At 47.0% G+C, this 27935-nt stretch overlaps 1 protein-coding gene across 1 annotated transcript in view; it reads left to right on the top strand.

Moving 5' to 3' along the window:
* The window catches only part of ENPP6 (ectonucleotide pyrophosphatase/phosphodiesterase 6), a 120399-nt gene extending 94734 nt beyond the window's left edge, over positions 1-25665 (top strand). The window contains exons 6-8 of the mRNA XM_025385736.1: positions 1108-1245; positions 16640-16763; positions 22977-25665. Of these exons, the coding sequence (XP_025241521.1) occupies positions 1108-1245; positions 16640-16763; positions 22977-23182 (468 nt within the window). The 3' untranslated portion in view covers positions 23183-25665. The remainder of the gene's footprint in view (positions 1-1107; positions 1246-16639; positions 16764-22976) is intronic.
* The last annotated feature ends 2270 nt before the right edge of the window (positions 25666-27935 follow it).

The following is a 27935-nucleotide window of genomic DNA, read 5'->3' as shown; positions in this document are numbered from 1 at the left end:
AAAAAAAAAAAAAAAAAAAAAAAAAAAAAAAAAAATATATATATATATATATAAAGAAGAAAAGAAAAAGAAATATGTACAGGGCTACACTCGGTGGCTGAAGCCTATAATCCTAGCACTTTGGGAGGCTGAGGCAGACAGATGTACAAAGTATGTACCAAGTTTGCATCTTCATCATGAAATTAGCAATGTAATTAATGGCAAACAATTACTAGTGCTTTGAAGATTCATGTGCAAGTAGGATAGGCTCTAGGTCAAGTTAAAGAACAAATCTTTTTTGATTTTTGTGATATTTAATATTAGGTAGACCAATTTCTTACTTTCCTTTTAAAATCAGCATGGGAGTTTAGACATAAATAATATTAGAGCATGGGCATTTCGACGTTATTATAAAATGAATGAGGTGTGAAGGGTAATGTTACAGCAGACCCTTTATACTCACAACACTTGAGAAATAGAACATTACCATTACCTGGGACATCTGTATGTCCTTCTCAGACCCAATCCCCCTTTTTGCCCCCTCAGAGGAAACCACTGTCTTAAATTATTAAAACTTCTCTTTACAGTTTTACCATATATGCTGTTTAGTTTTGTAGTTGCTCAAACTATAATAAGAAATATAGAATTGGAATAATTTTGTCTGTATTTTCAGCAACTTTCTTTTTCCCTCTCAAGCTGAGATCCCTGAGAATCTTCCAGGAGTGTTTGTAGCTATAATTCATTCGTCTTCAGTGCTGTAGAGTATTCCATTACAGAACCACACCATGAATTCTTTCCCTCCCCCACTATCGCTGGGCATTTGGGCTGTTCCAGTTTGCAGGGTTCATTGGTCCATATGTCTACAGGTGCACAGGCTTGAGGGATTTCACTCTGTTCCTCACAGTCAACTTCTTAGGTCAGAGAGTATGTGGATCTTCAGCCTCCCTGGATAAAGCCACCTGGCTTTTTGAGACACACAAGTTTTTTGTTTTTACGTATTCAAGTCTATCAAGTATTTGGCAATTTCTTTCTTTGGTCTTATACGTAAGTTCTCCTCTCCCCTAGCTCCAGTAAATATTCACACATATTTAAGAGAGTGAAACTGATCACTCTTGATTTTCCTTACAGGTATATAACAAGCTGAGCACAGTGGAACACATGACTGTCTATGAGAAAGAAGCCATCCCAAGCAGGTTCTATTACAAGAAAGGGAAGTTTGTCTCTCCTTTGACTTTAGTGGCTGATGAAGGCTGGTTCATAACTGAGGTAATTATGAAATATGCACCAATTTATTCACAATGCAAATTCTATAAAACAGTCCAACGTGAAATAATAGTTACTCAAGTTTTTACACATAAAAGATTTTTTCATGTAGGCATCATTGGTTGCATTATGTCTTTCTTTAGAGAATCAAAAGTCTTGATCGGGTAACTTTGTAGACACAACTGTAGATGTGAACCCAGAGTCATGGTTTAGACTTCGTGGCTCCAGACTCCCTGTGTTTTAACAAACGGGCCTTAACTTGATTACTGGGCTTACAGTGTAACCTGTTTGCTTGAAAGCGGAACAATTACTGTGAACCAAAGCAATTGCTCAAGGGCAGTCAAAAGCAAGGAGAGGCTCAGCTAGCTTTCACCTTCAAGAGAAACGTTTGGCAAACGAGACTGCGAGTCCCCAGCGTGCCAATTTGATCTTTCAGAGGAGATTATCATGCATTTTTGTTCCAATCTTTAATTGGACCTGTGGAGGCCTGAATGACCTCCACAGCCTCCTCCTGGCTGGCCTGGACGCTAAGCTCCCCCAGCTCTGGCATCAGCTTGTGATATCAGGCCATGGCGGGAAGGCCCTGCCCTTTAGGGGAGTCTGTGGTCAAGTGATGTTTACAGTTCATTCCTGAAGACAGCACGGCTTATTTTAGGAATTTGAAGGTAGGGTGCAGTTATTAGCTTGGTTCAAAAGTAATTGCGGTATATGGCAAAAATCACAATTACTTTTGCACCAACCTAGTAGATCAGGCTCCAGGGTACATGAGAGTAGCTGGTTGAGGCCAACCAAGTGGAAGACCTCAGACTGTTGGTAGCCGCCCTGGGAGGCGGGCCGGTGATGACCAGCAGGGAGGCTGACTGGGCAGGTGAGTGGGAGTCTGGGACGTGGGCATGGGAAAATGGGGGTAGTGTGACATGAACCTCAGTCATGCAGGAGGACTGCGTGACTTCTGGGCGCTCTCAGACAGAGAGAAGCACCTGGCACCAAGGAACTGAGAAGAGAGCAGATCCGATTAGGAGTGTGAGTTGCTCAGAGCAGAGGCCAGCGAGGCCCTCCTCAGGCAGCTATGGCTTCTCTGCCACGTGGTTTACAAGGTGAGGGTCCCTCTGTTCCCTAACGACCTCTCCTCTACAATCCAAAATGCTTCTCATTGCTTCATCACACCGTGTGAGGTCATCTGGAGTGAGGTTAGGTTGGGATCACCAAATCATCACTTAGAGTGGTTGGCTCAGGACCTCACACAGAGCACATATGTAGTCAAGCAAGTCACCGGTCTCACTGTATTCCACAATGCCAGCCTTCCAGATCTCACCAAAGGGCTTACTGTTTGAACTTTTTTCAGTTTATAAAATTCTGGCAGAATTGCTTTGAATTTTTAAAAGCAAATATGCCCTGAAGGTTAATTCACAGCCGTCAGTCATTTCTTAGCTGGCTATTTGCATCCGTCTTTACTTCGTGGTCTTTAGCTGAAGTCGCCTGTGCTGAGAGACGGGGTGGAAGGGAGGGAGGGTGTAAGAGGGCAGAGGTGATCCGGGCATCTTGGTGGAAAACAGGCTTAGGTAGGGGAGTGCAGGGCCAGAGGTCACTAGGGAGATGCTGGATGACTAATGAGGTGCCATCTCAATTCCATCGAGAAAGGTCTTGGCCCCCAGCAGTAGGGTGTGACAGGTGCTGGGGAAGCAGCTTCAGCCCTGAATCCTCTCAGTGAAAGTAAACATGGTGTCTCAGCAGCCACACGTCTGGCATGAAGATGCTGGGCCTTCAGTGAGTGATGAAACGCAGTACTGGGAGACCTTGAGACATCTGTCAAGACGCTCTTGGTCATAAATCACAGCCCTTTGATAAATGTGGCTGAAACAAAAAGGATTTACTATCCCACATAAGTAGAAGTCTGGAGGCAGGCAATTCCAGGATTGCTGAATCCAGCAACTCAATTATCTCACGCCCCAAGCCAGCTCTTCTGCAATGCTCTTGGCTTTCTTCAAGGTCACAAGATGGCTGCTGCAGCTCCACACATCACATCATATCCCATCAGGACATTCCAAAGCAGGAAAGAAAGGGTGTGGGTTCTGTTTGCACGTCTCCTACTTTTATCAGGGAGCAAAATATACATACCAGAGCCAGGGCCAGACTCGGGTTTTGTAGGACTCTGAAGATTATGGAATTAAGGTGAAGGGGATCTCTCTTTAAGAAGAAAATATACACAATTATGAATACAAAATTAGGTACAGGGATTTGGAAGAAGTTCACACACATGAAGAACCTTGGTGCATAAGCTGTAAATCTGCTTCTGCCCAGAACCCACTAGCGGCTTCCCCTCGGTCTCATTAATCAGCTGACTAGTGGGGCTAGGAAGTTCCTGCCTTGGGTCAGCTTTGGTTCTGAGATCTGAAGTTGTGCCGAAGTGCAGACCAGGGGGTCCCAATCACAGGACAAAAGTGAAACAGAGGCCAGGAGTCAGGCAGACTGGGGCCCCGAAACAAAAAACAGAAAGAAGGGGTGAGGGGAGAGCAAGGACAAACAGCAGCCTCTGCCCCATTCTGACTTGCGCTGGCCCACTCAGGATGCCCAGTGACAAGTGTGAGGACACGTCCTCCTTCCCTTGGCTCTGCTTCCATCTCCCCTCCATCCTTCCACCCCGCACTCTGCTGTGGGTCCAGGTGCCTGCTCCCTTCCATCTCCTCGCCATCATCCTGCCCCGCACTCTGCTGTGGGTCCAAGTACCTGCTCCCTTCCATCTCCCCCAGTCATTCTGCCCCGTACTCTGCTGTGAGTCCAGGTGACTGCTCCCTTCCATCTACTCCCCATTATCCTGCCCCGTACTCTGCTGTGGGTCCAAGTACCTGCTCCTTTCCATCTCCCCCCAATCATCCGCCCTGTACTCTGCTGTGGGTCCAAGTACCTGCTCCCTTCCATCTCCCCCGCATCCTCCTGCCCCATACTCTTCTGTGAGTCCAAGTACCTGCTCCCTTCCATCTCCCCCACATCCTCCTGCCCCCGTACTCTGCTGTGGGTCCAAGTACCTGCTCCCCTGTAGGAAACTGACAAATTAGCGTTGACCATGTTATGTTCTATTATGTGTTTTGTACGCATTGACAAATACACACACACACGTTTGTCTGAGTAAATCAGAAGTGAGACCATCAGTTAGCAAGGGCTAAGCAGTACTGTATTGTATGTCTTAGGGAAAAGCCACAGAACAGAAAGGAAGAATGCCTAGCTATTGATAATTACTGGAGCAGCATTTTAAAATATACAATCATTTCCAAAGGAAGATTTGAGGTAATTTCAAAGATAAGTGAAGCAGGAACTTTAAAAAGAAAAAAAAAGAACATCAGAAATAAGATAAATAGGGTGTGAAAAAATAAGATTAGCTCTGAAAGATGAGGGTTGCTCACTAATACGCTATCCATGGTGGCTCACAAACCTTTAATTACTAATGATAAGGGCTGCGAAATTCATCTTCATGTATTACACCCGGATCCTTAGCAACTCTAGAACGACCCCTCCCCCAAAACTTCAATGGTATGCATAGAAAGTTATTTTATACCTTGCAGATAATAAATACATCAAGAAAAATTTCTGCTTAAATTTTAGTCAGTGACAACAGCAACTACTGCAATAATAATAGCTATCTTGAATTAAGTGCATCCTAGTTCTTGTTTCTAATTCTCCTAATGACTCTGCATCGTGGATATTGTTAGTTTTGTTTGTTTGTTTGTTTCGATGTTGTTTTCTTGTTTTTGTTTGTTTGTTTTTGTTTTTGTTTTTGTTTTTTGACACGGAGTCTCACTCCGTCAGCCAGGCTGGGATGAGGTGGCATGATCTCAACTCACTGCAACCTCTGCCTCCTAGGTTCAAGAGATCCTCTTGCCTCAGCCTCCCAAGTAGCTGAGATTACAGGTGCCCACCACCATGCCCAGCTAATTTTTGTATTTTTAGTAGAGATGGGGTTTCACCATGTTGGCCAGGAGGGTCTTGAACTTCTGAATCTCAAGTGATCCGCCCGCCTTGGCCTCCCAAAGTGCTGGTATTACAGGTGTGAGCCAGCACACCCAGCTGTTATTGTTAGTTCTGAAAATAACATACAGCCAAATAAAATGGAACACACATGTGGTTCTGAGCTTCCAAGAAGCTAATCCAAAGAGAACAATCAGTTCCATTCATATAACTTAGAGCATCTATATTCATGAACATATATGTTTCTCTGGAAAATCATAATTGTCCCTGAGTCCTGAGAGACATTGAGATATCTTTTAATGACTTTTTGCAGTTTCCTAGACTAAATATCTTAATCATTTTACTTCGACCCTGGAATTTGCAAATTTTTATTATGAAGACACCATATGTAAAAGTTATAGTTTCTGATTCTACTTTAGTATAACATTGGGGCTTTATTTGTTTTCTGAGAAATCCCCAAAACAAGTGCCCATTCTTTCTTTATTGGCTTAAACTTCTTTTTTTGACATCATCCTATTGTTTGTTGTACTTTCTTGACAACAGAGAATTAAAAACCCCATTCTCTATCCTTGTTTCTGCTCTGTGCCAAGGCTATTAATCTCTCACACTTCTATTTGCAAAACTTCTCCCCAAATGGTAAAAGAACGTTATGTTTTGCCCTGAAACCTACACACCCATCCACAGTGCATGCGATGACATTTCAGGGCTGGCTTACACTTCACATCTGTGGCATGGCAAGACTCTCAGCCTGAAAGCAATCTCTCCAGGTCTGAGTTCGGCTGGCAGATGAGACTGGTTTCTGGTTTAGCCATGATGAGGAAAACGGCTGAGTCAGGACACGGTGATGCTGGGTGACAGCCACTAGAGTCCCGTCCCCCACTCCTTTCTGCCTATAGCCGCCATCCCAGAAACATGGAAGATTTGGTTTCCTTGGTAAAAATGCCCCTCCCCAAAACACACTAACTTTCTACCATCGATTTAAGTCTTGCAGACTTTAAGGCGGCAGCACTAACAGGAAGACTTTATTGAGTTCATCTTTTTCTCAGGATTTCTTAGAGAGGAGTCACTGAAAAAGATAAAGACAGGAACAGATTGTCTTTTTTTTTTTTTTTGAGACGGAGTCTTGCTCTGTTGCCCAGGCTGGAGTGCAGTGGCGGGATCTCGGCTCACTGCAACCTCCACCTTCCAGTTTCAAGTGATTCTCCTGACTCAACCTCCCAGGTAGCTGGGACTACAGGTGTCTGCCACCATGCCTGGTTAATTTTTCTAGTTTTAGTAGGGATGGGATTTCACCACATTTGCCAGGCTGGTCTTGAACTCCTGACCTTGTGATCCACCCACCTCAGCCTCCCAAAGTGCTGGGATTACACAGTCATGTAGTGGGACTGCTGACCCTGCCATAGTAAAGCAAGCCCCCTGGCCAGGGGCCCCCAGTTTGCCTCTGCCCCTGCACTCTTTAATAGTCCAGCTGGATTTCCAGCTGCTGTCAGTCCTTTCTCCGGCCTCCTGTCCTGAAAGGAGAGAAATCTGAAAGTGTTCTTATCCCCATAGGATGAAACAGAAAGAGGTAAAGCACAGGCTGCCTCCATGGGTCCAGCCTGAGCCTGTCATAGGAAATGGGCCTTCCTCACGGAAGTCCTACCTGAGACCTGGTCCCTGTCCTCTGGAAAGCCTTTGCCCTGCGTCTTCCCTCCAGGGGATGAAGATCACGCTCTTCCCCAGAGCACGGGAGCCCTGCCCAGGCTGGCTCCACTGGGGTTCTCAGTTGGGCACCCTGCCACTCCCTCTCCCAGGGGCCTGGGGCAGGTTGGGTTGTCACAATGTCATGGTGGGCCAAGGATACTGAGGAGGCAGGCTCGGTGATGCTAAATTATGGGAGAGTCAGGCACAACACAGCAAAATGCCAAGTGGAGAAGGGCAGTTTGCAGCAGACTCAAGCATACTTTTCCATCCCCCACTGTGAAGGCCGTGTGCATCAGCCATCATGCGCCTAGCAAACCAGCAGATGTGTGCCAAGTGCCGACTGCATGTGATGGCCAATGAAAAGTTCTAATTCCACAGTGGGGAGCCACTGGGAGTCCTTGTCCCCCTCCCGCTCTCCCTGCTCGTGAAGACAGTAGATACTAAATAAATACACATACCACACAAATAAATCACTGTGGTAAGAGCTGTCATGGACACAGAGATTGCCATGAAAGAGGGTACTGGGGTGGGGGAAACAGGAGCCCGATGTAGGTGAGGGGCTACGGGGGCCTCTCTGAGAAGAGAGCTTGAGGCTGAAACCCAGAGGAGGAGTTCTCAGTGGTCAGGCGGGAAGAGGAAGTGCTCTCCAGGCTGAGGGAACGGTCTGCTTGAAGAACCTGAGCTGGAAAGACCTTTGAGAGTTAGAGGAATGGAAAGAATGGGCCAGGTGGCCAAGTGTGGGGAGTCAGGAGAGGGGGCGTGGCAACGAGATGGGGCTGCTTAGGTAAGCAAGGGACCATTGGCCCAGGACTTGGTATTTTTTATCTTAAGACTTGGTATTTTTGTGGCTGGGCATAGTGGCTCACACCTGTAACATCAGCACTTTGGGAGGCCGAGGCAGGCAGATCACCTGAGGTCAGGAGTTTGAGACCAGCCTGGCCAACACGGTGAAACCCCGTCTCTACTAAAAATACAAAAATTAGCCAGGCGTGGTGGTACGTGCCTACAATCCCAGCTACGTGGGAGGCTGAGGCAGGAGAATCACTTGAACCTGGGAGGCGGAAGTTTTCGTGAGCCAAGATTGCAGCACTGCACTCCAGCCTGGGCGACACAGCGAGATTCCATCTCAAGATAAAAAAAACAAAAAACTTGGTATTTTTTAATCTTAAGTTCAATAGGAAACCACAGGGAATTTTTCCAGGGAGGATCATGATCCATATCTTCAGGGTAATGTAATTCACAGCTCATGGGAAGAACAGAGTCAAAGAACAAAGTCAAACAGGTCATGAGCAGTTCCATGAAAATTCTTACACTGACCCGCTAAACAGACTGTCAATGTGATTTCATCCACCTGTAATTAGTAATACTGGTTGCTGTGAACAACAATCTTAATTTTTCATGCCTGGATCATTGTAGACTTTGGAAAGAGCTCCCTATGGTCCTCCCAAAAGTTTCAATGACATACACATCAAGTTATTTTATATTTTACACATAATAAATATATGGGTTTTTTTTTTATTTTGGTCAATAACAACCATAACAGTAGTGGCTATCTGGAATTAGGTACCTCCTCAGTTCACTCTCTCTGCATTGTGGATACTGCGATCCCAATTTTACTGAGTTAATGGCGGCTCATCATTTTAGGTCCCATGCCTATGGTTACAAATCTCTGAGCAACAAACCCAGGACTTGAATTCCAGTCTAGCCATGAAGCACACAGTTCTTCTAAGATGTTCCAAACATTTCATCAGAATGTTCAATGCGTTTCTGACCTCGTGTTTCCCAGTTACAGACTCACCCTTCTGGCTTCTGTGGGGTCTAGAGCTACGTCTCGGCTCCTTCACACTTGCAGAAACAGAAGTTCTACCATCGTCCTTTTAAATTTTTTTGCTCATGTCATACTGCAAAAACCTCTACAGTTGCTCCAAGCCCAGTTTACCTCCTTTTCTTCTTCCTTACCCCAACCCCTTTCTTTCTTATCACCAACATGGGTGATTTGCATATACCAGAACCAAAATTTTTCTGGTTGTGAAAACAATTCTTCCATTGCAACACTTAAGTGTTGGGAATTTGGTGGTCAGGGAGAGGTAACCGAGCTCGCCCAAGTAACTTCAATCAGCCTAATAAATAATCAGTAGAATCCCTGGAATGCCCTCTCTGTGCCAATCCCTCCCTGTCCTTCAAAGGCCAAATCAAACACCATCTCCACCAGGAAACACTCAAGAGTTGCTAATGCTCTCCAGCTTGGAATTCCGTAAGACCTGATGCTACATTTGTTTATTTGTTTTGGACTCTGCCCTCCTAGAGTGGAAGCTCCCTGAGGACAGGTCTTTGGCATCTCGACTTTTGTTTCCCATCATGAACTTGTACACAGTAGAGTCTCAGTAGATGTTAGTGGGTGGTACGAATTATTAAACATTGAGGCAGTTGATTCCTGACTCTACTTATTGACAGGTTGTTCACATGGCTGGTGTGTAAACCAGTCACCATGTAAACCAGTCACCAAGTAAACAGAGAAGAAAGTGAAGTCAGGCTTTCAACCCTGGCTAATTATTAGGAGCTCCAGAAGAGATTTCAACAGGGAAGAGATGTTGAAAGCACGAATTCTCCTCGCATCAGTTGACCCAGAGCTACAGTCCAAGGCCGAGACACACAGCCCTGAGGGGCTGATTCCTGCAGCCTCTCCTGGACAGTGTCCATCTTACGCCACTACGCTCATGAAGGTAGGATGGGGAAAGATTTCCCCAGAGCTTGGTGAAAGATCATAGAACATGGTCCGGACCCCTGCCTGACTTGAGAGAAATGCAGCAAATTCAGGCCCAAGCTTCTAAAGGAGGCTGATATTTTTCTCCAGAGGAGAGATTTATTTTGAAAACTGGAACAGGATATGAAATGCTAGGCTCAATTCTAAAGCCTGTGGTTGAACGGCTGTGAGGCCTGGACCCAAAATATCTGGGGAAATCAAGACAATGTGGAAAACGTGGCTTCGGAGCTTTAGTGGCAGCTCGTGTGGTATTGTCCAGGCCTGCCTGAGCTTCAGGAAGTCAGATGCGGGGCGGGAAGCTGCATGCGTTCTGGTGGCGACCAGAGCCATCTGTGTGAGCTGCATGGGAGCACAGGCGTACCCTTCTCAGCCTGGCTGCACTGCACTCAACGTGATTCGGAAAAAAAAAAGAAAAGAAGAAAGAAACCCCATCCACTGAGTGCTTTTCTCCAGCGCTTCGCTCCACGCCGAGAACGTCTGCGTCTCTGGCTCCCTGCTGACTTTGCTGCCTGCAATTCCCATTTCGAGGAGCAAGCAGTGTGTGGCCAGGGGCTCTCTGGGGTCAGGCCAGTGGTCTGCTGCCTGAGCAATTACATTCTGTTTTAGAAAGACAGAGAAAGGGAAACGGTTAGAGGAACATCTCTTTGGAGCGGCATGCGGCAAACACATCTCAAAGGCTCATCACCACCACTCCCACGGGCTCCGAAGAGTCCCGCTGGCTGGAAGCCTCTTTGCAGGACAATTTAAAATAGCAACGCCACAAAATCCGAGAAAGCGTGGTTTATAATAGAAACCATATCTCGACCTTCACACTAGCAGCAAAACCATCCAAGCCAGCCAAACTGTCATCATTTCACCAGAGTTTTCACTGAAGCCACCCATGGCTTGAATATTATTGGTGACTTTTCTTAGACTGGGAGGATGTCAGAAGTGTATTGTATTTTCAGGGAGGTGGGAGGCTTCTGTTATAACCATGTCCTAGAAGAAAAATGCGGATTTTTATTAGGCCTCTAATACACCTTAGATAGGTTTCACCTTTTATTTTCATCTGACCAGATTTCAACGGTGTCCCCCAGTTCCCTGGAGACCTGCTGTGATGCCTCAAGGGAGAAAGGGAAGAACTTGGGTCCCTGACCCCACACCTCATGAGAATTATACTTTCAGTAGTTGAAAGGAGACACGATAGTTAAAATGTGTAACAACCAGCACCCCATGGGTGCCAGCCATTGAGAATGAAGCACCTGTTGGAGCAGCTGGAGGGCCGCCCTGACTCCTGTCTGTTGGAAAGCAGCCCTGTGCCAGCTAATGCTGTGCCTAATTCTGTGGTCCCTTGAAGCCCTTTGAACTTTGTAAGAGGGAGGGCCCATTTTGCTATGCCCAGGGCCACACAAAGGGAGATAAGGCACAGTCCCTGATCTCAGGCACTTCTCAGAAAAGGACAATCATCTTTTTACATGGCCTATGGCAGATGCCAGGTGAGCAGCTTCCAGGGGTTCCCATGCCTGACTGCACATCCCGACCACCTGGGGGACATTCAGAAGAGATTCCTCAGCTCCTCTTGACCTGCTGAATGCAAATATCCAGGAGCCAGGTCCAGGCCAAGCTGAGGGTGGTCCTTGTGCAGCCAGCATGGGATGCACTGGTGTGGGTGGTGAGCACCCTGGTTTCCAGCAGGGAGTGACGCTGTGGCCTCTGTGGGAAGAAGGCCAGAGGGGCAGCACCAGGCAGAGCAGGAGGGACCAGACGAGGCCCTGCAATGGCACCTCTACTCTGGGTGGGTTGCCAGGGAAGACAAGATTTCAACCCTTCCGCCACCTTGAGAGGAGTCATTTAGGGATGTAGGACACAGCTGGAGGCTGGATGTTGGGCAGCTGTTGGCCACCAGCCTTCTCTGCTATTCTTCCTGGCTTTGCAACCATTCTCCTATATATGGTGGAGAGAGATAGGAAGGAATGGGTGAGAAATATATATGCTCATGTATTCCAAAAATGCATCACGAAAAGACAAGTAAATGTGCCTAGAGTTTGCCAAAGCCACACCTTGCCCATGTGCAACAGCAAATAATGAACATGGACCACTCGGTGCTCCCCGCCTCTTTCTGTCCCTCCACCCCTCCCTCTGCCTGCACCTTCATTCCCAGCGCAGCCTCGCATTTCTGGGTGTGCTCCCCAGACAGCACAGCTCAGCTCAGCACACAAAGGGATCCTACAATGCTGAATGCAAACGGATGGGCCCTGGCAAGTGTAGAACAAACTGTATTTACTGGGTTTCTGATTTGGAGGTAAAGCGCGAATGTTGCAGTTTCTTTTCATTTTAATGCTAAGGATGATTAAGACAAAGGCCTGGTTTAGAAATTATAACCCTTATCTCATAATTATCCCTTGGCTACCCAAAGTAATGCAAGCATGTAACAGGCATTATCACGGGGAGCTGGCGACGGAGTGCAGGCACCCAAATAGAATGCAGGCACCCGCATGAAACCGCGCAAGCCTGAAGGCAACCGCTCAGCCGCTTCTCACCGCACTTCCTGGTGTGGGGTGATTTATTTCTGGTTCCTTCCTGTTAGAAATGATTAATTGGTTGAGGGGCTCATCAAGGAGGGTCCTGGCATTGCTGTCTACCCCTGTCTAGAGGAGGGGTCCTGGAGGGCACTGGGAAGCGCTGAGCACATCACCATGGGTGAAGATGTTACCTAAATTCCTAATATAGTGCTGACTGTACAGTGGCCAACTTGTCCTGGTTCACCTGGGACTGTCCTGGTTTTCAAACTGCAAGTCTTGCATCCCTGAAACTCTCTCAGCTGCAAACCAGGAGAGTTGATCACCCTGTTTAGTTGCCACAACCCCGCTAGCAAAACAACCCAGTTCCTCTCCCCTTCCATCTCTTCCAGCCATCTCTCTCTGACGGCAGCTTTCTTTCCGTCTTTCCCACCTAGGTCATTCAAGGGCTCCCCCGCTCTTGGAGTTCCCAGGATTCTGTCACTGCAGAACCGTTGTAGTGACCCCACCCTCTTTATTTGGACTCCCTGTGTGGACTCCTCCTCCTGATTTCTCCTCTCCATCTCCCTACCCCACTGCTACACACACTCACACACACATAAACTTTAACACACACATACAACACAGACACACATAAACACACACTCACATATACACACTCGTGCACACACATACATGCTTACACTCATGCACTCACACACACTCTCATACCCAGGCACATACACACTCATGCACACACACATTCACACACATATGCACACACGTGCTTACATGCATGTAGGACACATGCACACAGTTGCGTCCCCACTGACTGACTCTCCCACAGCCTCCTCCCGTGTCCCCTCCGCTGAAGGCCTCCCTGGGCCTGAGCCTCCCTCCCTCTTTCAGGCTTGGGCACCCACTCCTGGTAGCGACTTACTCTGGAGTCAATGCCCAGCAGCTGCAGCCCCCTTCCTCCCTCACTAAAGCTGAGCTCTGTTAGGGGAAGGAGCCGCCCTCCACCTCTGTGCCCCCCACCCCAGAAGCCTAGCCGAGTTCCTGGCATGAATCCAGCGCTCAGTGCATGTCCGTGGGACTGAATAAACCAGCCCTGAAGTCATGGGTTTCTCCTACATGCTGGCAGGGACGTTCCACCGTCGCCTGGGACTCCTCTCACCTGGGGCCCCCCACTCCTTCTCTGCCTGTGTGGAGTGGATTTCCTCCCCACCAGATGATGAGTGGGGAGCCACCCCCTCCAGCACACGTTGCAGGAGAACCGGGTGCTTCCTGCCACCCTGGGAATTGGCTGCCCACCCTACAGTGGGATCCCACTTAGAGGCCCCCCTGCCCCTGAACACACACACACAAGCCCATCCTCACCCTTGTTTCTCACCTTCGACCAGATCTGGAGGGCTGGGTCGCCTCCCGGGATGTCACTAGGTGGCGCTGTGTGGCAGTCCCTGGGCCCTGCAGGGGCTGGATGGGGTCAGCAGGCCAACCAGGAGCTTCCGGATCCACAGGTGGGGATTCCCGCTGTGGAGGTGGAGAGGCGTGTGGCAGGCCCTTCTTCGTAGGCCTGGCCTCAGCTGTATGCCCTTGAAAAGATAATGTGGGGTACAAAACAGAGGTGCTAAAAGTCACTGGCAGAGGGAAAAGAAGAAAATCGTCGCCGCAGCATTGTGAAATGAAGGCTGAGTCCATCACTTACACTACACAGTCACCTGTGCACCTGACCCGCCAGGTGGCTACGATTTTTTCCTCAGTAAGAGCAATTGTTTTTCTGGGGCAACTTGTTATTTTAATAAAAATGAGTCGATTTACCTATGACTAGAAAGAGCCAAAATCACCTTCAGGGCTGGGGTTTTCATGGCTGCGTGTGTTGATTTGTGGAATCTAGGCCGTCGGGCTTCATCTCTCTTGCTTCTGTTCTTTGTCATGGCACACACACAGACTATGAGGTTCATAATTGGTGAGGTCGTTCATAGCAAAAGAGTTCCACTTCGTGCTTCAGTGCTCTCCGCCTTGTAGACTGTGAGAGGGAGAAGCAACACATTAAATTAGCTGGTGAGACTAAATTGGGATGTGTTGTGATCATCACCATGGACAGATAAGGAAGAAAAAGAGAAAGTTAGAGATGCAGTAAGTGAAAGAAACCTTCCCATGGAAAAACACGAGCCACAGCTGGAGAAGGAGGGACGAGGGATGCGGGAAACTCAGGAAACGGAGAAACTTGGAAAGCTGCAATGCGAGGGGGCGATTTATGGGGTGAGAGCAGATGGCTGTGCAATGTGATATGACAGCTAAATAAGCATAAGCAGGCTCAGCCCTCACGACCCACACTGCCCGGCTGCATACGGCCTGGGTGCCTGGCCCCACCGCCAGGGGCATCTGCGGACCAGACCGCTGCCACCTATTGAGCACTTATTGTATGTCAGGGACTTAGCACACAGTCATGCCATCCCCTACAGACCCTACAAGGTGGCCAGGACCAGCAGGGAGACTGCAGCTCACAGACGTGAAATAGCCAAGATCCCAGAGCTAGAAAGTAGCAGCTGGAATTTAACCCAATTTAACTGCACCAACCCAGTTCCCAAATCCTGTTAGTGCTTTGGTTCTGGTCACACTCTGTGAGTGAGGATGTGAGGTGCAAGGTGACAGCTCACTGGCCAGTGCCAGCAGGAGCACTGCAGTGACCTCTGGCAGTATGGAGTGGAAGGGGCCCAGGCACCGGGAGACAGATGACCTGGGTTCCAGTCCCAGCCCTGCCTTGCACTAGCTGTGTGGCTCTGACTCAGTCACTTCACCTCTCTGAACCTTAGTCCCTTCAACTACAAAATGGAGGAAATGGTATCATCCCCACTGGGATGTTGTGATGGTTAAGTGGATGTTGGTGTCAGCTCTTGGTGGACTGCTTGGCTCACTAAACATATGATACTGTTACTAGTCTCGTGAGCCAACCTGTAAATTGCTGGTAGCTTAGCAGTCTTGATTCTACTCATTCATCATGACCAGCCTATTCTACCTCCTGCATTTGAAGTAGTAAATATTTGTAATATTGAAACCTGCGTAGCAAGGATGGACGGTTCGTCCTTGGTGAGGTCTTAGAAGAATGAATGGCTTCTGTGGTACATGACTAGGCTTGCGCCCAGCCGGCTGCAGCCTCCATAGGACTTGCAAAGCCTTCTCTCAGTCCTCTATTTCATAGGAAGTGAGCAGCTGTAGAAAATTTGGTTCTGAAGAAAAGAAGGGTGATGGGAAGTGATGGTTCTGGAACCCCTCCCAAAGGAAGAGTGGTTGAGGGAAATTAAGATCTGCAAAGCCTGGAAAAGGGAAGCAAAGGTGCCATCTTCCAGTGTGCTCATTAACAGAGGAGAGGAGGCTGGCTTGGAGTTGCTCCCAAGGTCAGGGCTAGGAGGAAGAAGGGCAGGGTGGGCTGCATGGGAAAGGGCGCTGGGATGTGCTGAGGCTGGGCTCCAGCTGCTTTGCTAGGAAATGTGATTAGATAGATAATGTTTCCCGACGATTCTCCGTCAGCTGGATATCCCGCCATTCAGTTCAATGCTGACAACAATACCTGGAGTTAGAGTGGGCCTCACAGGTCAAGGGACTCCATCCCACAAGACAGCCCCCACTCAGATGCCAGCCACAAGTCCCAGGTCCCCAGGATGCCGGCACCTGTGTTTGATTTGGCTACATTCGAGGGGTCACACTTCAGGTTGATCATTCACTAGGACAATCACTGAACTCAGGAAAGCACACTACATTTAAGACGACTGTTTTATTGGAATGGATGGCCCTTAGGGAGGCACCACATAGAGAGGCCCGTGGGAGAGAAAGCATGGGAGGTGAGGCAGGCAGAGCTTCCACTCCCCAGGGGCTCCGGAACCGCACGCCCCATGGGCTTCATATGGGGCTTCATTGAGCAGACACGAGTGAGGAAATCATGGGTCAGGTGATTGGACTCAGTCTCCAACCCCTCTCCCCTCTCCTGGTCTGGTTCCTCTGGTGGCCAGCCTCCACCCTGAAGCTGTCTAGCCCCCAACCCCAGGACCCCTCTCAGTAGCATTAATTCAGGTGTGGGAGAAAATAGCTCCTTTTAAATGGAAAGCCAAAGACATTCTTATCACTCAGGAAATTGTACCCCTGGTTTTCGGAGCTCTAGGTGAGAAACCTGGGACAAAGACCAAATACATTTTTTATGACACCACAGATACGCTTTAACATCCCTTCTGCCACTAACTTACTATATTTAGTGGCTCTAAAACTGATTATGGGACACAATTCAGCCCCATGTAGGAAAACATCTTGTTAACCAGGGCACTTAGCAATTGAATAGGCTGCTGCCCAAGGTCTGAGCCGCCTGGAGCAGGAAGAGTGGCAGCGGAGGTTGGGTGGCTCAGTCAGTGTGCAGAGGAGGAAAGCGCCCCCTGCTGGAGGGGCAGCGTGGAGCAGATGCCCGCTCAGCACCACTCAGGACTCAGAGTCACGTGTCTGCCTTGCTTGGTTTCAGAATCGAGAGATGCTTCCGTTTTGGATGAACAGCACCGGCAGGCGGGAAGGTTGGCAGCGTGGATGGCACGGCTACGACAACGAGCTCATGGACATGCGGGGCATCTTCCTGGCCTTCGGACCTGGTAGGCGAGGAAATGACCAGATCCTCTCAGACCCCATTCCCAGGGAAGCATCTGTAAGGGGGGGCTATGGGTGCCAGGAGAGGCTGCAGATTTCCTTACAGACCCTCTTTATGAGCCAAGCAGAGCAAACCCAGCCGGTCTCCATGAAACATCTTTTGCTGGCTTCCTTTCAAATGCTTCTTGGGTTTGGCAAATGTAGCCAAATACTTTGCCTCGTAAATTTTGAATCCTGAGTGCAGTGAAGAAAATGTATTCCACATGTTTGTGATTCATTTTTTACCTAATTCATCAAAATGTTATTTCACAGCTATCTGATGTCCAGGAAAGCTTATTGGACACCAGGTTGCTGACAGCTGTGAGTCTCACAGTTGATGCGATCGCTTCTCAAGGTCTGGCTCTTCCACAGTCCTTTCCATCTACAGCACCCACCTCAGGGAGGCTCATTTAGTTTAGGGCCCAACCAGAAGCTGGGATGTGCTCAAGGGCAGGCGCGGAAATGACCTTGAGCCTGACTTTGAGAATGAGCCAGAATGACGAGGGATGCCTTGGATGAGAGCAAATTTGCTTTGTCTTCCTTGACCAGATTAATTCCTAGGGCTGGAGGAGAGGAGAGATGGAGGAGGCCTATCTGGTCATTTGATTTAACAGATGGATCCCTGTCAATTCATACTTCGGAAAAGTTTGCCAAACACTCAAGATCTTACTACTACCTGAACACCCTCTTCTCCCAAAAACAAAAATTAAAAAGGGGAAAAAAGCGTCCAACAGCCATCAGCCATCAACCAACCAGTTGACTGGTTCATGAGCTATCCTTCTTTCTTAGTACAGTCCCTCCTCCTGTACTAATTATAAGCAGCCTACCCTGATGCCTGTATTCTGAATGCCTTTCTCTAGATGTTGGTCAAAATGTTTCAGCCCCCAAAAGTCCACGTTTGCCTTTCAAATTATAGGTTAGATATCCCATCTACAAGCTCTGCTTATCTCTTCAGTGTAGTAAGATCAAAGACGTATGTCAGCATCCCTTATTCGGCCTACCATGGTTCACTCTACTTTCCACAAAATCCCTGTTAAGAACTATGAGGTGTCAGTTTCTGCAACCTTCGTGGGTGCCTGAGCTTAGGAAACACATTAGTCCAAATCCCTTTCCGCATGTGATCCAGGTTCCCAAGTCCTCAAGGGAGCATTAGAAGCAGTAGCAGCAAATTCATGGAACACTAACAGGGTTCATGATGTTGGCCTAAGAGAGGGTTCTGAAGATGCTGCCTTTAACCAATAATGGTTATCAGGTGCTCCCTGTCAGCCGAACCCCAGGTCAGACATGCAGAGCCCCAAAGCTAAAGGAATTAGGAATGGAGCACGCTGAGGGTAACTGCTGGATTACATTGGATACATTCCAGGGTCATGGTCTTTCTTTGGGAGAACATTAGTCAGCAAGGCTTTCATTCAAAAGTGTGGCACCCTCCATTCCCAGATGAGGGAAATAGGATCATGAATGCAAAGCAGTTGTCTGGGAAGGACTATATACAAATGAGAGTCTCAGGAATATATGTGTGTGTGTGTGTATGTGTGTTCTTGTGTGTGTGTGTGTGTTTCAGACAGTTTCTTGTCACCCAGGCTGGAGTGCAGTGGTGCGATCTCAGCTCACTGCAACTTCCACCTCCTGGGATCAAGCAATTCTCTTGCCTCAGCCACTTTAGTAGCTGGGACTAGGAGCCCGCCACCATGCCTGGCTAATTTTTGTATTTTCAGTAGGAAGATGGGGTTTCACCATGTTGGCCAGGCTGGTCTCAAACTCCTGACCTCAGGTGATCCATCTGTCTCAGCCTCCCAAAGTGCTGGAATTACAGACGTGAGCCACTGTGCCCAGCCGAGTCTCAGGAATATTTTAAAGCAGAACCAAATCTAGCCCCAAACCCCAAATTTTAAACAAGGTACCCAAAGCTGCATTAGCTTAAAGTTAAAATTCAGTGAAGAGATTCTGTCCATTAACAGAGGCCTCCGTCATAGGCTCCTTTAAGACTAAAAGCTCCCAGTCTTTTACAGACAGATAGATGACCCCTGATGAAAATGGACTGGGCTAATTGCAAAATGTTTCCAGGCAGATACAGCATCGAGAGCCTCCCGCAAACCATCACGTTCTGGCTCCAGTTCTCATGAAAAATTAAACAGCTTTACACACTGGCTGTTTACTGAGAAGAAAATTTAAGAGCAAGGCCTTTAATAGCTATCTAGCTGCACTTTGAGATAAAGGTGCATCCCTCCTGATTAACCGTATGTGCTTCTTGCTTAGGGAGAAAGCTGAGCATCACTGCAGCTGCCCAGATGCTGCCTTAGAAGTCAATGAGTCTGGTCCAGCAAAGAGAAAGGGAAGTAATTCTGCAGGAGAGCTTTTCTCTCGTTAATCCCAGTTTCTAATTTGAACGGTCTAATCTTGCCCTGGAGAACTCCACGTTCGAGATAAGACAGCAGGAGTGTGAGTCGGTGAGCTGCCTGAGAGCTAGCAAGCCTCACTGGGAAAGCAGCCCCCGGTGGCCAGGCACAGTGTAAGCCTGCAGAACCTCCTCTCTGTACGAGACACATCTTCTCTAATAACCAAGAAAATGTAAACGCGCGAGGATAACTTGGACTCTCAGTCCATGTCTGAAGTGCCATCTTGAGCCAGTAGAGCCTGTCTGAGTCCTCAGTTGGATCAGGCGTTGTTTTGCTATTCAGGAATTTTCTAAAAGCTTTCTCATTTCAGCCTGGATCGTTTCTGCACTGAGCCCAAAGCACTAACCCTGCAGAACAGGAGGCCATGAACTAGATGGGATGGGAAAGAAATCCCAATTCTCTTCTCTGCTTAAATGCACAGAATTTGATTTCATATTTTCAGTATAAAAAGATAACATTTTCTAATACTTTTGTCAGAAGAATTTGATCTCAGTTTTTCCTGTGAAGTGTTAAAGAAGAGGATTTTTGTTTTGTTTTGTTTTTTAGAGACGGTCTCTCTCTGTCATCAAGGCTGGAGTGCAGTGACGTGATGACTCACTTGTAGCCTCTATCTCCTGGGTTCAAGAGATCCTCCTGCCTCAGCCTCCTGAGTAGTTGGGACTACAGGCACACACCACCGCACCTAGCTAATTTTTTTATTTTTGCAGAGTTGAGGTCTTGCTATATTGCCCAGGCTGATCTTGCACTCCTCAGCCTCAAGCCATCCTCCTGCCTCAGCCTCCCAAAGTGCTGGGATTACAGGTGTGAGCCATAGTGCCCATCCAGAAGTGGATATTTGAAAGGCTGGGGGGCACCTGGGCTTATTATGGTCCACTGCCTCATATGCCCTCCCACCCACACACAGCCAGGCATGGCCCCATGTGGCAGTAGGATTAGCACATCCAGGTCACATGAGAAGAAGGAGATAGAAGAGTTGCTTCCATGTCGCTGGAACAACCGTTCCACTGGTTTCTCATGCTGCAGTTGATTCCTCGGATGGGAAGTGTAACTACTATCCTCTTCTGATTGTCTGATTTGCCTCGATACTGAGAGGGGCTGGGATATTGGGGCAGCCCTTCCTTTCTCCTCTCTGGGCAGGTTTTACGTTGTTATTATTATTATTATTATTGTTATTAATTATTTTGAGACAGAGTCTCGCTCTGTCGCCCAGGCTGGAGTGCAATGGCACAATCTTGGCTCACTGCAACCTCCGCCTCCCCAATTCAAGCAATTCTCCTCCTTCAGCCTCCTGAGTAGCTGAGATTACAGGCGCCTGCCACCACACCCGGCTAATTTTTGTAAATTTTGTAGAGACGGGGTCTCACCATGTTGGCCAGGCTGGTCTTGAACTCCTGACTTCAGGTGATCTGCCCACCTTGGCCTCCCAAAGTGCTGGGATTATAGGCGTGAGCCACCGTGGCTAACCAGGTTTTACATTTTTTAAAACCAATTTTTACTTTGAGGAGAAGCTGACCCTTATCCTCCATGCCCCTGAAGAAAAGTGAACCCTCCAAATAATTTACAAAGTGAATATATTCAAACCACAATTTGCCCTTGTCATACATATTTATTAATAATAGCAGTGACCATTTACTGAGTATACACAACGTGCCAGGAATGACGACTTCCTATGCCTATTTCCTGAGGTCACTCAGCTAGTGCATGCTGGGGGCAGGCTGGTGGTGGAGCCCACACACCGCTTTATATTGCATTCAACTTTAATTCTCCAAAGGGAGCAACACGTGCTACTTGGGCAGTTGCCCTGGATCTAACATACTATGTGGCAGAAGTGTCTATATTTACCTTTTTTCCAATGTATAATTCCAGGATAAATAGAGGAGCAGAATTTGGCGCTGATACCTCTGGAATAGATTGCCGTGTGTTGCTGTTTGTTTGCTTTTTAACGGAAGTATTTATGATTATTTAGCGAAGCAGTTATAAAGATTATTTTCTAATATCTTAAAAAACTTGGCTTTACAGCCCCCAAACAACTCATTTCCTTCAAAAGTTGTAGGGGAACTAAAAAGCACAGGCACAGGCCTTTATCAATGGATCAAATCTCCTCCCTCAATTCAACCTTAATGCAGCATTGGGTATTTTGTTGGAAGCTCTGGTTTGGGTCCTAAAAGTGAAGCTTCTTATGTATATTACTAAAATCTTACATTCACTCTTTAAATGGACAAGTGCTTTGAATTCTGCCTCTCATTTGCCCCCTGAAGAGGAGGAGAAATCCCTTGATTGAAATCCCTCCAAAGGCTTGCGGAGTCACCCTCGGCGCCCCTCGCTCACCATGCTGGGCATGGTCACCTTACCTGTCTGTTCTTACCCGACTCTTGAGCTTGGGGTCACTCTGGGCAGAGGCACAGTGGTCATCTCCATTAGATCCCTGAGAGCCTGCACATGGATCCCTGATTCAGATGCCAGTTTGCTCATTTTCCACATGGCTAATTTATTTTATCTGTTGGTAAAAAGCTCCCCAAGAGTGTTCCACTCATCTTCCAAATGTATTTAGGAAACCATCGCCGTGGCTGCTGAGCTAGCCAGCACCGAGAACACTGCACAGTTTCACATTCCATCAAGACCTGTGACCTCGACGGGGCAGCAAAGTGAGAAAACATTCTTGAGTTACCATGTGGCCTCTGCAGTGGACACTGGCACTCTGGCTGTCGTGCGGTCTCTGCAGTGGACACTGGCACTCTGGCTGTCGTGCGGTCTCTGCAGTAGACACTGGCACTCTGGCTATCCTGCGGTCTCTGCAGTGGACACTGGCAGTCTGGCTGTCGTGTGGCCTCTGCAGTAGACACTGGCAGTCTGGCTATCCTGCGGTCTCTGCAGTGGACACTGGCACTCTGGCTGTCGTGTGGTCTCTGCAGTGGACACTGGCACTCTGGCTGTCGTGCGGTCTCTGCAGTGGACACTGGCACACTGGCTGTCGTGCGGCCTCTGCAGTAGACACTGGCACTCTGGCTGTCGTGTGGCCTCTGCAGTAGACACTGGCAGTCTGGCTGTCGGTCCTGGCTAGATAGATGTTCTGGAAGATGACATAGCATTTAATTTGGTTAAGGGCAAGACACTCACTCTGTGGCCATACAGGCTCTACTGCGCTCTGCAGACATGGAGAAGCATCAGATGGCCCTTCAGCCTCCCCCAGCCTCCCAAAGAAAGTGCTGTTGTCACAAAGAGAGCACAGTTACGCACAAAGAAAATCTGTTTGCTGATTACCTTTTTTTTTGAGACAGGATCTCGCTCTCTCATCCAGGCTGGAGTACAGTGGCACCATCGTGGCTCACTGCAGCCTTGAACTCTTCAGCTTAAGTGATCTGCTTGCCTCAGCCTTCCAAGTAGCTGGGAGCACACCACCATGCCTGGTTTAAAAAAATTGTTTTAGAGATAGAGTCTTGCTCTGTTGCCCAGGCTGGTCTCAAACTCCTGGCTCAAGCAATCCTCCCTTCTCGCCCTCCCAACTTGCTGAGACTACAGGTGTGAGCCCCCAAGCCTGGCTCTGCTGCTTGTCTTTTAAAGAAATTCATCTCCATGAGCCATAGAAAGCTATTTCCCTTTCTAACCTACAGCCTTCCAGATACCCTTCTATGTTCACACTCTCTAGGCCACATCCCACTGATGGAGCTGATTCCCTAATCTGAATGCCACCTGCAGCCTGAGTGTAATTCTTCTTTATTGCGTTCAGCCCACCTCTGCCCCAGAGCTGCCATGACAACTTGTTTGTTTGCCTTTCCCTTTCAGATTTCAAATCCAACTTCAGAGCCGCTCCTATCAGATCGGTGGACGTCTACAACGTCATGTGCAACGTGGTGGGCATCACCCCACTGCCCAACAACGGGTCCTGGTCCAGGGTGATGTGCATGCTGAAGGGCCGCGCCGGCACCGCCCCGCCTGTCCAGCCCAGCCACTGCGCCCTGGCCCTGATCGTTCTCTTCCTGCTTGCATAACTGATCCTATTGCTTGTCCCAAAAAAAACACCATCAGCAAAGTGGGCCTCCAAAGCCAGATGATTTTCATTTCATGTGTGAATAATAGCTTCATTAACACAATCAAGGCCATGCACATTGTAAATATATTATTCTTGGATAATTCTATACATAAAAGTTCCTACTTGTTAAAAAAAGATACAAACCTTGTTTTTCCAGAAGGTAGAAAAATCCTAGCTTTCCATTTGTTCAGTTATGTGTCATGTTCTCCTTTCTTTTCACATTACTCAGGATGAACTCTCTGAGCAGGGACCTGCTCCTGCAGCAACCAAACTTGGAGTGGACATTGCAGACAGATGCGGCTCTGGGCCCCTCTCTGTCCCACTTTGCACAAAGGAACCCCTCAGACCAGGCCCTTCTCTGTGCCCTGTCCACACCCAGGAGCCATCCTCAGTGTCTGTGGCCACAATCCTGTACTGTCCCTTCCATCCCTGATAGAAGGAGGTCTACACGAAAGCAAAAGCTACTGTCTATTTCTGACCCAGCTCATGGAATTTTTTCATCTTATACTGAGTTCCAGAAAAGACGTAACTTAGCATGGATCACCAATCAATCAAAAAATAAAGAAATCACTAAGGATTGGAGAACTCACAGAACAAGGTGAAAGACATGAGTCCCCTCCCAAAGTCTGAGTGCACAAAAATTTCTCCCTTGCCTTGGGGAGCAGAAAAGCTTCTGATGGACATGGGTTTCTGTGAGACTTATCACACATAGTACATCATGGCATGAAGCCTGGCACATAGCAGGCCCTGCTTGTTGACGGACGGATGAATGGTCTGTCTGGCTGCCTGCCCTGCCCATCCACCTGTGCAAAGGCTTCCTCAGACACTGCCACTCTGTGGCTCCCAATACAGGGTGCAGACAAGAGCAATCCCTGACATGGTAGTATAGGCTGGGAAAGCACTGGCTCACTGATGAGAATGTGGAGGCATCAGCAAGGATCTCAGTGGGTTGCTTGGAGAGGTGATGCACTAAGTCTCAGTCCTGGGCACCAGTACTCCTACAGCACGGCTTGCTTAATGACAGTCTTTGAGTGGCATAGAACTCCAAAGAAAATGGTGCTTGGTGGAGAAAGGAGAGAGCACGATGGAGCAGAATCCCAGTCACTGACCAATTAACTGGTCATTTGATTAGGAAACAGTTTGGCCAAAGTACCACCTTTGAGATCTAAGTTCTTTTGATACCCTTGAGAAGAGCCACGGAGCCTGAGTTGAAATATTTTTAGCGTAGTCATCTGTGTTTGCTCTAGGAGAACTTGTAACACAAGAGACAACTGCCTTTTTACATGGTCATTCATACCTATATACATATATATATATATACTTGCATACACTATTATTGCATTAAAAAATGAGTTTGGGCTGGGCATGGTGGCTCACACCTGTAATTCCAACACTTTCAGAGGCCAAGGAGGGATGAAAGAACCCTTGAGGCCAGGAGTTCCAGACTAGCCTGGGCAATACAGGGCGACCCCCATCTCTACAAAACATAAAAGATTTTTTAAAAATTAGCCAGGCATCGTGGCACACACCTGTGGTCTTAGCTACCCGGGAGGTGGAGGCAGGAGAATCACTTGAGCCCAGGAGGTCAAGGCTGCAGTGAGCTTTGATCACACCACTGCACTCCAGCCTGGGCAACAGAGCAAGACCCCATCCCCCAACCCCCCAAAAAAAAGAGAAAGAAAAAAAAGTTTGCACTAATTGAGGTACATCTGCAAATGAGACTTTTTGTTGGGAAAAGGCAATATGCCAGGTCTCCTCAGGACGATGGAGGCCTCATATGGTGTGTTGCCTTGAAAACTGAATATCAACGTTCACCTTGATTCAGGAAGACTGCGTGCTGTCTCCATGCCATGAATCATGAGAGCAAAGGATTACTGCTTAAAAATACTGAATTTACCTTCACAAAAGATTTCTAAGGATTTATGTAATGTGTTTTAAAAGCACCAGTAAACCATCGGATCAACTGGAAAGAAGGCGACTCTTCAGCCTTTGTTATCTAGCTGAAAACAAACGAGAACTTCCAAAACATTGGCAGTAGTTGTTGAAAAAGACATCTATTGTTCAGAGTTTCTTTCTCCTCAAAGGACGGTGTTCCAGTGAATTCGGCGGAGCCCACTTTCCTCCATTGTGAAGGAAGAAACCCCAAGAGATACTCAGATGATTAAATTAAAAGTGGATCATCAAACTCAAGAGAGGCATAAACTTAGACACAGTCTTGCATTTTTGTCTTTCCTGAGCTCTTCTGCCATTTTCCTCCTTCACTTGTCCTGAAAATCTGCAAGTTACATAATAAAATTTTAGATATTTGTCTGACAAAGTGTAATTACTCAACTGAATAAATGACTGAGAACAAGTTACAAAAGGAATCATGAATCCTGGTAAACAATAAAGAAAATTCAGACACTGAGGGTAAAAAAGAAAACTTTTTACTTAAATAATGCATACATTTTTGATGGCTTAATTATTTGGTGAAAATTTGTTCCCTTTTATTTTTGTTTTAAAATTACATTGTTCTCCTTAGGAAAATTCCACTTTCTCTAAATGTGTTTTTTTCCATAGGAGTAAAATCTGCTAGGCATATATATAGACACTTTTTCTCCTGGATTACTTTTCAACTTCACTGCTGATTCCAGGACAAAGATAATTGGGTTGGTCTACTGAGAACAAATGAAAGGAATGAGCCTCAGATTAAAGATGAGATGACTTTTTAATAATCGCCATTCTGACTGGCATGAGATGATATCTCATTGCAGTTTTGATTTGCATTTCTCTAATGATCAATGATAATGAAGTTTTTTTCATAGGCTTGTTGGCTACATGAATGTCTTCTTTTGAGAAGTGTCTGTTCATACCCTTTGCCCACTTTTTGATGGGGTTGTTTTTTTCTTGTAAATTTGTTTATGTTCCTTGTAGATTCTGATATTGGACTTTTGTCAGATGGGTAGATTGCAGAAATGTTCTCCCATTTTGTAGGTTGCCTCTTCACTCTTATGATAATTTCTTTTGCTGTGCAGAAGCTCTTTAATTTAATTAGATCTCATTTGTCAATTTTGGCTTTTGTTGCAATTGCTTTTGGTGTTTTAGTCATGAAGTCTTTGCCCATGCCTATGTTCTGAATGGTATTGCCTAGGTTTTCTTCTAGGGTTTTTATGGTTTTGGGTTTTACATTTAAGTCTTTAATCCATCTTGAATTAATTTTTATATAAGGTGTAAGGAAGGGGTCCAGTTTCAGTTTTCTGCACATGGCTAGCCAGTTTTCCCAGCATCATTTATTAAGTAGGGAATCTTTCCCCATAGCATGTTTTTGTCAGGTTTGTTGAAGATCAGATGGTTATAGATGTGTGGTGTTATTTCTGACGTCTCTGTTCTGTTCCATTGGTCTATATATCTGTTTTGGTACCAGTACCATGCTGTTTTGGTTGCTGTAGCCTTGTAGTATACTTTGAATCAGGTAGCATGATACCACCAGTTTTGTTCTTTTTGCTTAGGATTGTCTTGGCTATACGGGCTCTTTTTGGATGATTATTAAAAAGTCAGGAAACAATAGATGCTGGCGAGGCTGTGGAGAAATAGGAATGCTTTTACACTGTTGGTGGGACTATAAATTAGTTCAACCATTGTGGATGACAATGTGGCAATTCCTCAAGGATCTAGAACCACAAATACCATTTAACCCAGCCATCCCATTACTGGGTATACACCCAAATGATTATAAATCATTCTGTTATAAAGACACACGCGCACGTATGTTTACTGCAGCACTATTTACAATAGCGAAGACTTGGAACCAACCCAAATGCCCATTAATGATAGACTGGATAAAGAAGATGTGGCACATATATACCCTGCAATACTGTGCAGCCATTTAAAAAAATGAGATCATGTCCTTTGCAGGGACATGGATGAAGCTAGAAGCCATTGTTCTCAGAAAACTAACACAGGAACAGAAAACCAAACACCGCATGTTTTCACTTATAAGTGGGAGTTGAACAATGAGAATACATGGACACAGGGAGGGGAACAGCACACACTGAGGCTTGTTGGTAGGTAGGAGGCAGAGGGAGGGAGAGCATTAGGACAAACACCTAATGCACGCAGGGCTTAAAAGCTAGATGATGGATTGATAGGTGCAGCAAACCACCATGGCACACATATACCTATGTAACCTACATGTTCTACACAGGTATCCCCGAACTTAAAGTTAAAAAAAAAAAAAAAGACAAAATAATAATAATAAAGATGAGATGAGTGGCCACTCTTCCTGTCCATATGCCTAATCTCCAGAATCCAATTCAATTAAGTTGTGAAGAAGTAAGCATAAACTAGATCAGGCCCAGGGGATTCCTTTTAGCCTCCAACAGTCCTCAATTATAAGATCCTAGTTTCCTTTACTTTCAAAGGGACCTTGAAAGTCCACCTCAGAGCTGAGTTCATCAAAGATAGTAGTTTGCAAACTTCCTGGGCTTTTAAGCTTCATCTGACCCACCTCAAGACATGCAGGTTCAGAGGGTCTGGGGTGGTCCTGAGATAGCACTTTGAAGTCACGTGGACCCAAGGCTTGGGTTTGCTCTGAGAAGAAGTGGGTTCTGACTTGATCCTGTAGACCCAGTTCTTCTGAGAGCTATTTCATAATCAGCCCATATCTCTAGGGGCCATGAGACTGACACCAGCCACTAACCTCGGTTGGGTCAAGTGTTCAGCCCTCCTAAACC

The sequence above is a fragment of the Theropithecus gelada genome, chromosome 5, assembly GCF_003255815.1.
Source record: "Theropithecus gelada isolate Dixy chromosome 5, Tgel_1.0, whole genome shotgun sequence".
Taxonomy (NCBI): Eukaryota; Metazoa; Chordata; class Mammalia; order Primates; family Cercopithecidae; genus Theropithecus; species Theropithecus gelada.
Note: the sequence above shows the minus strand (reverse complement) of the source record. Positions and strands in the feature narration are given on the sequence as shown.